We start from the raw sequence: 10568 nt of genomic DNA, 5'->3' as shown, positions 1-10568 counted from the left end.
TCATTGTGTAAGTGATGCGATGTAACGTCACCTGCTCTGGCGCAGATATTAGCCTCCACGACCCCAAGAGATGCCCCTGATACACAGCGGGTGTCACCCATCAATGCCAGGGTCCTGCATTAGATCAGCTCTGATTGGGCGGTTTTTGCATCTGCAGAAAAATAACAAACCATCACACACAGCTCTCAAATCCAAAAAGTGTAGTAAAGGATAAGGACATCGACCACCAGGATGAAGGACTGTATGCAAATGAGCCTCCATTAACACCTATGGAGCCTGGAGCCCCTCATTTGCATACAGTCTTTCATCCTGGTGGTAGACGCCCTTTAAATTTTGATCCCTTGGGGTGCATGTAAGCTGAGACCTCCTCTGAAGAAAGGTCGGGGGTCCTTAGGGGAGGACTGTACCCAGGCAGCTGTGATTGAGTCCCTCATGATTGGCTTTCAGGTGCTCGCCGTCACATTCTGCTACTCACCAAAAATTCCAAATTTGCTGTAATCCGAAATATTTACACAGAGCCTACCAGCAGTATTAACCGTATATAGAGCGACAGGCAGCGAAGGCTATTGCCCCTTGAGAGATGTGTGTTCTAAGTAGCAGCAGGACTGTGAAATATGGATGTATATTCCAGGATTGTAGTTGTACTAGAATGAGCTCTCACTGCTCCATTGCAGGCTTCTGGTTAGATTATTACAGTACAGGGGAGCAGTGTAATGTGGATATCAAAGAGCACAGTAGTGTTAAGACCTACCACAAGTCCAGCCACAATCCTGGAATAGAAATCTATATTTTGCAGTCCTGTTGTTACTAACAATATTTCTGGTAGACTTTCAAGGAACCCAAGAACTAGGATGGTTCTGATCTATCTTTCTATAGTGTGTGGGGGCCAATGTTAAATGAAACCGGATGAAAGTAAGAAAATACAGAACTGGATCTGCTGGAAAAGGAGAAATCCCTCCGGATACTAACTCCCATGTGTAAGATACACCATAACATGGAAGGTACAAACAGGAGGTAGACACAGGACCTAAAGATGGCGGGAGACGAGACAAATACCTGGTCCCGAAATGTTTTTAAATCAATGGAAACTATTTGGTTTTTAAAGTTCTCTGCCGGATCCAGGAAGAGAGTTCTATGCACTGAGCAAAAGCCCAAAACAACCGCAGTATAAAATGTAGAGCTAAATTCAGGTGGTAAGTTGGACCCTGAGAGGTGGCTGAGTGGTTAGCTCTACAGCCTTGCAGCACTGGGGTCCTGGGCTCAAGTCCCACCCAGGTCAACATTAGCAAAGAGTTTGTATGGTCTTTCCATGTTTACAAGGTTTCCTCCGGGTCCTCCGGTTTCCTCCCACCCCCCAAAACATACTGGTAGGTTGATTAGATTGTGAGCTCCATTGGGGACAGGGACTGATTTGGCAAAACTCTGTGCAGCGCTGCGGAATCTGTGTGCGCTATATAAATAATGGAATTATTATTATTAGCACAGAGCCAGAAGTTACCTTGTCCTGGCTAATACGGACCACAAGGCAGGAGAAGGATCTACTTAAGACTTATTCCTTAGAGACCTTCACATTTAGTCATGGACAGGGTCAGTCTGTGAGAACATTAACCTGGGTCGACCTGTTCTTTATGCAGAACATCTACAGTACAGTCCACTCCTGGGTGAGGCCTTGGCCTTCCATTGGCTGAGGAGACACCTGGATGTTCATGGTTGGATTACAGCCTCTTAGCCACGAGTGCGGTCAGTGAAAATGGCTCCGTGCGCTGAAGGGATCTCCTGACCCTCTGACCACTGGAATGACCTCAGCCGGTCAGGAGATCCCTTCAGCTCCAGAGCAAGATGCCTAAATTCTGTCCATTGTCAGAATACCATAGTGACATCTCTGGGTGACTACCCTCTGATGCGGGAGGTATTAAACCTCATACTGGGGTCTGTCATGACTGATGGTTCATATTGGATGGACAAGGTTGGAAGCAGATCTTGAGGATGGACCATACAAAAACTGGAAACCCCCTTCAACAGATCATTCAATGGCAACTTACCTAGAATGGGGGAGGGGGGGATATCCACCTCATGTAGAGTAGGTTTCTCACCCTCTCGGGGTCCTCCATGGTGTCCATACACCAGGCAGCTGTGACCCTGGGAAGGCCCTGAACTTATTTAGACTCTTCTCCTGTAGAAAAGTTATAAAAGGTCCTTTGTGGGACCCCCTCCCCCCTTTTAAAACTTGATTTTGTACACGTGACAGACCAGGAGACTAATAGGAAGCTTCAATCTCACCCCAAGTGCTTTATTCTACCATAAACATCCACCGTCATAACCCAGGGACATTACTCATAGATCCAGGCACCGGGACTGTGGTATCTTCTTATATGTGTTGTCCATGGCCTCTGCCCTTCTAAAATCAGCTTTTATAATTATGCTAATGATCCCAAAGTGCTCTGTCTTCACAGGCTTAATCTATCACTCTCCCACCTGCTCCCCCTCTGCAATGCCCACTGTGTGAGATTACATCAGAGGGAGACAGTGAAACTACAGCACAGAGGGGCTCTGGTAACACCCCTCATGGCTCATGAATTATTGTTTAAGTTGATGTTAGAAGGAAGGAGGCCATGGATAACAAATATTAAGAGATTATGACAGTCACGGTGTAATGTCCCTTTTCAAGGAACACATGATTTCTCCAGTCATATATATATATACATTTTCCATCCATATGTCACTGTATATGTCCAGTATCTGTATATAGCATGATATGACAGATAGGTCACGTATATACGGTGCACAGTGTATGCAGCACATATATTATACCTTCTATACAGAACGGAAACAGTGGAGAATATAGGACGTGCTTTAGATTTTCTTACGCCGGCCCCATCGCCCTTTGCCGCAGGCTACCCATATATAAGCAGTACGGCACGGGCCGTTTTCATAAGTTTCCATTTTCCGTGGTTTATCAGGATGGATTTGTATTACCTCGGGGAGGACAGACTGCAACCCCCCCATAGGCCTCGTGCTACCCGCATCCATAACATCTGCAAATCAGAACCAAGTCTGATAACACGGAGCCGCATTCCCTTCAGGCTGGATTCATGTAGGACGGCAAAATTTATATGCAAAATTGTAAAAAAAAACCTCAGATCTATTATGAACGCATCTATTTTTATTGTACAGTATTAACTTAAGTGAACAAAAATCTGTTGGGGGCGACTCAGGCGGGAGACGACAGATAAATAGCGCGGGGGGCGGGATCAGTCTTGGTCTTCATCCCAGTCCTTTTTGCCTGTCGGTGCCTTGGGACCACCGGCAGGTTTTGCCATAATGATCTGAGGAGGAGAGAAGAGAAAGTTATTACCTGACGGATCTCTCGTTTCCTGTACGCAGCCCCCCAAGGCCTCATTACCTGCTATAGGTACAGATCATTCCAGGGGGACCTACCTATGTCACTGCTGCTATATGATGGACCATTCAACAAAAAGATGGATGGGCCAGAAAGTAGGACCACGTCAGGACTCCATAAGTGAGGCCACCACACAACCTACTGTTTGAACAGGTACCTCAGGTCTAGGACGGGCACCTACCTGCCCCTTTATACTCACGGGATACAGTCAGCTCCACGTCAGACGCCGTACAATGGGGGAGGGTCACAGCACAGATCAGACAGATCCCTCCAATTTCAACCCCTTAAAGGGCATCTACCACCAGGATGAAGGACTGTATGCAAATGAACCCGAGAGGCTTCAGGCTCCATAGGTGTTAATGGAGCCTGGAGCCCCTCAGGCTCATTTGCATACAGTCCTTCATCCTGGTGGTAGATGCCCTTTAAAAGACCAAATTTTTGTGTTTCCATTATTCACTCCGTCCTTACAAATCCATAACTTTTTATAATTTTACCCTGTACTGAGCCATGCGAGGGCTTGTTCTCTTATACCGAATTTCACTTTCCTAGTGTCAGTCCATGCCGTCTACTGGGAAGACGTCTCCTCCCCTTAATTATTTTTGGGTTGGTAAGATCACAGGGAAACCAGATTTATATAGTTCTTATTATGTTTTAATAACTTTGAAAAAAATGACAAACCTTTTGTACAAAAATAAGTTCTTTTTTTGCCCCATCCTGATGTGAATACTTCGGAATATATTATGTTGATAGATTGGGACATGGCAGTACTCAACATTTTTATATTTTATTTGTTTTTATTTTTCAGTCGTAGGTTTTTTTTTTTTAATACTTTAAAAAAAAAGTTTAGGCCCCCTTGGGTACTTTAACCCCTAGGGGGTCTGATCACTTCTACCATATACTGCAATACTATGCCCCCTGGTACACTATTATAGATCTGACTTAATGACAGGTCCTGGAGTCTTCATCCCCTCACACATGAGCGAGTCTGATGCTTCCAACTCGGAGCGTGTGTTTGCCAGGACATCATGCCCAAGCGCTGACAACCAGAACTGAACTCAGCAGGTCAATTGGGTTCTGGTAGTCAGCATTCGGGTTGGAAGCTCCAGCCCCCAGGAACTACGTAAAGAACTCCTGGCAAACCTACGCAAGATGGTGGCGCCTACACACCGGCGGCAGCTGAATGGTTAACAGTGGAAAAGATTTAGACATTTAGAGACTAATCCTTCATGCAGTGCACAAGGTACAAGTGTCCGTCTGTAGCTGTACCACAACTGGAGGTTAATAACATGGAGGCTTTCTTCCATTTACAGCTCCACTCTTTCTCAGAGGCCATGGGTGGTATTGCATTTCATCTCTAAGTGTACAGAGCCAAGCTGCAATACCAGGAGAAGCCTCAGGAGGAGCCATTTCTAAAAGAAAGCAGCCAAGTTTCTCTTACATCCTAACAGGTTGTTATTTCTCATCATCATCACACGTTATAGACACACCAGGCGGTTAGTATACGTGACGTCATGCAGCGTGTGGTCCGTGCAATGCACACAATGAGGCACCTGCTCTTATACAAGGAGACCTATCATTGGTCGGGCTCATCCTGCCAGTCATCCTTATCCCAGTGTCCTTGCTGCTTGGGGGCGCGGGGTCCGCCGGCTGCTTTGGCCATAATAATCTATAAGGTTTTACACAGTTCAGGGTTTACACACAATGATATATACGCTGCAGGTCGCTCCTTAGTTAAACCCGTAATTTCATACTTTGATGCCTCTGATTAAAGGGGATGTCCAGCTTTATACATGATCACCTATTCTTGGAATAGGTGATCAATGATGAGAGATGGGCGGGGGTAGTAGTCACCCAGATTTGGGACAAAGCTGCAATACCATGGCCAATCACTGTACAGCTGGACAACCCCTTTAAATGGCACTTATGTGGATAATACTTTATGACAGTACTTATGGTATCATCACTTACCTGATCTACTCTCAGGACAGTGACAGCGGCGTTGGTGGCCAGCTTGATCCCCCAGTGTTTGACCAGGAAGGGGTCCAGGACGTTACTCTCCAGCATGTCCTTCACTGCGGCGCTCTCGGCCTGGCGAGGATGGGATTGTGGGATTATGACCCGGCCAGGGATCTCTGTAGGAGACACATTTGTAGCTGTGCCCACTTACCTCCAGGTCGAAGCCCACGTTCTTGTTCCCCTCTTGGTGCATGGCGTACAGCTTAGACAGAACCTCGTTGGCCTTCACTCCGGAGTTTTCCGCCAGCGCTCTGGGAATGGCCTCGAAAGCTTCAGCAAACTTCTTGATGGCGTACTGGTCCAGTCCTGGACACGTCTGGAACCAGAGGACACGAGAGTCAAGAACACGTGTGTGGATGGTACAGATCATGTGTTATAGAGCAAGAGCAGCAGGACCTCACCTCTCCATAGGACGTTATCCGCTTGGCCAGTTCTATTTCGGTGGCGCCCCCGCCGGGGACAAGACGCTTATCCTGTAACAGAGAAAGAAAACAACTGGATGTTATACCAGGAAATTCCATGAATAACCATATCATCAGCTAAGTGTGACTATTGTAGTATCCAAAAAGCTTTCACTCAGAGCAGATCTTTCACGCAAAGGGACTTTTGCCCCCCTCCCCCAACGAGATTGATCCCCAATTTTTGAGACAAACTCTTTATTAATGTAGAAAAAACAAACAAAAAACCCCACTTCCACTCACCCGGGAGAGGACCTTGAAGGTGTTGACTGCATCGTCCACGGCTCGCTCCACGTCGTCCATCAGGTTGTCTGTGGAGCCGCGGATGACTATGGTAGCGATGGCGCCGTCTTCTTTTTCTGGGGAAAATATACAATAATCCATTGACTGCCTAAAAATCAAGACATCCCCAACACACATATACACACACAACGTCCCTATCCATACATACACACACACACGACATCTCTATACACACATGTATACTATACATGTGACACATCATAGAGAAGCTGATCTGGATCCAGGTCCACGTGTAATACATACGTACCGTGTTTAAATACGACAACTTGCGTGTCCCCGACTTCGGACAGGTAGACGTTGTCACAATGTCCCATCTCCTCCGGTGTAGGTGGGGTCTATAGGGGGGACAGAGCACAGGCTTGTAATGTCCTTTATAATGAGAGCCCATTCATCCCCTCTATTTGTAAATTCCCTTCTGGGCATAACCAAGTAATGGATTACTATCCTCTCACCAGTCTGGGCAGCGCTGTGGCACAGACCGTTTTGCACAGTCGCCTCAGATCCCACTTGGAATTTAACCTAAATAACAGAAAAAAGATGGATTATTAGACCCCCTGAAGCAGCAGGACCCCGGCTATTCTCCTCTGATCAGTCCTGGGGCTCACCTGACCACCATGAGGTTGTACTTGTTGGCATAGTGCAATGCCATATCTGCAACTTTGCCACCGGTGACTATGATGTTGGCCCCAGCCTCGGCGATGGCCTTGACTTGCTCCTCCATGAGGTTCTCTTCCCCTTTGCTGAAGTTCATCAGCTCCTGAGCGTTGTTTATGAGCACTGTACCCTGGAAATGGGGAGAATATGGAGATATAATGGCCCGGACTCCCCTAATGCCCAGTAACACCCCGGGTCAGCGCCACATACCTTCGTCTCGGTGACCATGCCATCGAATGGACAGGAATAGACTGCGATTTTGGCGTCTTTGACCGATGTGATGTCCCCTTCGGTTTCCTTCTTGAACACCATGCCGTGCAGGACCGAGGACGCACAGACACCGGACCCCTGGGAAGGAAACCACCACATTATATACACTTCTGGGGGTCATGGTATATACCCTGAAGGCAGCGCAATGACATCCACTCACCAGGATTTTACACACTCGGATGTTATCCACATTGAAATTTCCAGACTCGGGGAGGATGGAGACTAGAAAATAATAAGATATTGATGTCAGGATATTTCAGGTCAGAGGTTACAGGTCAGCTCCAGGCAGTGATGTATGCGGGGTCTTACCACAGGCCTGGGCTATGAGTCGGGACAGGAAGACCTCGTTGCCATATTGCTTGCTCATGATGGCGGTCTGCAGGAGGGAGGCGGCTTCATCCACGTCACGAAGGTTCTTGGCGGAGCTGCAGCTCAGGTCGGGGAGGATCTCCAGCGCTTTCTTACAGGCCTTCTCATAGCCTTCAATAACCTGCACAATGGATGAAACCGCGTGGGTATAGATGTAGATTTACTTATCCTTAAAATGGAGGGGACACCGCACGCTCTTATCCATGTCCCCATGCAGCCCCTGCACGGCGGCCATGACCCTGCACCCCCTCCACCCACTGGGATTTTACTATGATGCGCGACATCTCCCATAGCCAGATACCCCCTTATCACCGCACCTCGGACACGGAGAGCCCCATCCTCAGCAGCTCCTCCGCCAGCTCCAGCAGGGCACCAGCAAACACCAGAACAAAGTTGGTGCCATCTCCGACTTCCTGCTCCTGCATGTGGGACGCCATCACGACCATCTTGGCAGCCGGGTGCTGGACCTGGGGATCATAACAATGAGACATTATGGGATGTTTGGAGTTTCTTACATGAATAGGTCCCCCGTTTCCTTTGATCCCCAAGGGGTCACAGCTGTCAACTCCTCTGGGATCAGATACTGTCACCAAATTTCCAAGACAGGGGGAGACCCTAAGGACGCAGAAGATAGCAGGGGGAGTATCACTTAGGCCTTCAGTCTCCCCTCAATCTCCTGTATAATCTGCCTGAGCCGGTGAACAACATGAAGTCGTCTTCCTAAAACCGATTCCTTATCCTAAAGCTAGACTGAGGGGACTACAGCGCTGTACAGTGGTGCTGTAGTGGCCGTGCTCAGTATTGCAGATCAGCCCCATTCACTTGAATACTATTGAACTGCACAATGCCCATGGGATATCTAGATGGCTGCTGCTGCTAAAGGAGGTTAAAAAACATGGCCGCTTCTTCCAAAAACTGCACCACAGCTGACCATGCGCTGGTATTACAGTGCGGTGGCTCAGAGGTTAGTGCTACAGCCCTGCAGCGCAAGTCCCACCCAGGTCCACATCTGCAAAGAGTTTGTATGTTCTCTCAGTGTTTGCGTGGGTTTTCTCCGGGTCCTCCGGTTTCCTCCCCCACTCCAAAACATACTGGTAGGCTGATTAGATTGTGAGCCCCATTGGGGACAGGGACTGATCTGGCAAGTTCTATGCAGCGCTGCGTAATCTATAGAGAAGAGTGCAGTTTTGTTGTAATACCAGCACCAACCACGGTCAAGAGGGGGAGCTGTTTTTGGAAAAAAGTAGCTATGTAACTATGATTGTTGCGGTGCCATGTGTTGGACCCGTCGCTAATACAATATCCGACACCGCGCATACAGCATCACCCACCTCCAGCTCTCGGATGATGGTGGCCGCGTCGTTGGTGACAAAGAGCTTCTCCAGGTGATTGATAACCATTTTGTTCATCCCTGCAACAAGACGGAGAAGGGTTAATAGTCCATCACTGGGTGAACTAGTGACAGGAGGAGGGGGGATGGGGGTCCCCTTACCATTTGGTCCGTAGGCGGTGCGGGTCGTCTGGGCCAGCTCTTTACAGGCCTGGATGTTCCTGAAGACGGCTTCTTCTAACCCAGAGTAATGCTGCAGGTGATAGAGAGGAGATCATCAAGAGACCCCAACAAAATACCTATCCCCCCCAACACACAGCAGAGGAGGAGCTCAGCCCCCCCTTCTCTATAACTTCTCCTCAATCACATATTCACAGGACAGAAGGTGATAGGAGGAGCCTGAGCACTTGTCAGAATTGGGACCGCCCACTGGGCACCTCATTTTGACAGGATTTCACATTCATATGGAATTTGTTACAATTTTACCCAGACCTGTAGTTTGATAGAAGTATCTGTTAATGGGGTGTTTAAAACAGAGGTGCAGAAAGTGATGGGCGGGTCTGTGACTACTTCATAACCATCACATGTTCCCTCTAGCCACACCCACATAACTGGGAAGTCTGGCTCTGATCAGAATATCCCTTTAAGAGAGGGCACATCAGTAGCCTTATAAGGAGATTTATCTGACTCAGACTCCAAATTGGACATACACTTTAATTTAAAGGGTGTTTCCATTTTGATTATTGATTAGCTATGTCTGGTTTCATGTATGCCCCCCACACATTAGTAACCGATAACCTATCTATAAGATGGAGCGGGTGTAGCATGTGCCCGTCACCCCCTCAGGCCTGTTCTGGAAGTTTCCATCCTCAGCGCAGGCTCCGGTTATTGATTAATCATGTCTGGGTACTGGAGGCCGCGTTCGGCCGGTGCTGAGACATGACTAATCAATCACCCGTCTATACCGTAGGAGCTGGACGCATGAGCGGGTGATGTTCTGGAAGTTTCCATGCGCCGCTCCCCTCTTCCCCCCGGCATTCGCCTCCCCGTTACCTTGGCTCCATCTTTCAGCATCTGGGCGAAGCCCGGGGCCTTGGGGACGTGCAGCGCCATGTGTGTGTGTGTACGGGGAGACGGCAGAGAGACGCGCACACAACCGGCACCAAGACACGAGGGGGAGGAGCCACGTAACGACGGCTACCCACAACACCCCGCGGCGCAGGCCGGAGCAGCTGCAGCGCCGAGCGATGGATGACAGGAGCCGGCGGAAGCTGTGGAGGGATCGCATCGATGTGCTCGGGGTGCGGCTATGTGCACTGCTCGCTGGACCCCGCTAGACAGACAGCATGGTCAGGGCGTGAGCACAAAGGAAACCGCTGCGGTAACGCACATATAGTCCCAGTGACGTCTCTACATTTCATAATCGTCATAATAAAGAATATCTTCCCGTGATAATAATATGTACTGGGAAATGGTATTTGTCATAGTCATGTCACGGACGAAGGGTATTGTTCACACAGAATTAGTGTGATTTTTAATGAGACGACTAGGCTGTAAGTTTTATAGATACTGTATTATTATACTGCAGGAACCTGTTTGATTATAAGTGACTGTAATTAGAGATTCAGCCCAACCCCCACTGTTGAGCCTGAGTGGTACAGCCCATCATACAGGAAGATCTAAGGCCGGTACCATCCGTCCTGTCACCAGGGGTAGAGTCACACACTGCCGCTATACGTCCCATACAGGGGAGAGACTGACACATCAC

At 48.4% G+C, this 10568-nt stretch overlaps 1 protein-coding gene across 2 annotated transcripts; it reads right to left on the bottom strand.

The window, feature by feature from the left end:
* Positions 1–3143: 3143 nt before the first annotated feature.
* CCT8 (chaperonin containing TCP1 subunit 8) lies at positions 3144–10044 on the bottom strand. 2 transcript variants are annotated; one of them, XM_072138657.1, is made up of 16 exons: positions 9854–10044; positions 8963–9053; positions 8802–8881; positions 7788–7937; positions 7411–7591; positions 7262–7323; positions 7042–7179; positions 6783–6961; positions 6630–6696; positions 6425–6512; positions 6118–6233; positions 5818–5889; positions 5568–5732; positions 5369–5488; positions 4951–5066; positions 3144–3326 (listed from the first exon to the last, which is right to left on the bottom strand). In XM_072138657.1, exons 1-15 carry the CDS (start codon positions 9911–9913, stop codon positions 4974–4976), a joined length of 1662 nt encoding a protein of 553 aa, XP_071994758.1. In that variant the 5' UTR covers positions 9914–10044; the 3' UTR covers positions 3144–3326; positions 4951–4973. The 2 variants fall into 2 exon arrangements, with proteins under 2 accessions (XP_071994758.1, XP_071994759.1); XM_072138658.1 differs by lacking the exon at positions 4951–5066 and having other exon boundaries at positions 9854–10042.
* Positions 10045–10568: the final 524 nt, after the last annotated feature.

This window comes from Engystomops pustulosus, chromosome 2 (genome assembly GCF_040894005.1).
Source record: "Engystomops pustulosus chromosome 2, aEngPut4.maternal, whole genome shotgun sequence".
In the NCBI taxonomy this organism is placed as follows: domain Eukaryota; kingdom Metazoa; phylum Chordata; class Amphibia; order Anura; family Leptodactylidae; genus Engystomops; species Engystomops pustulosus.
Note: the sequence above shows the minus strand (reverse complement) of the source record. Positions and strands in the feature narration are given on the sequence as shown.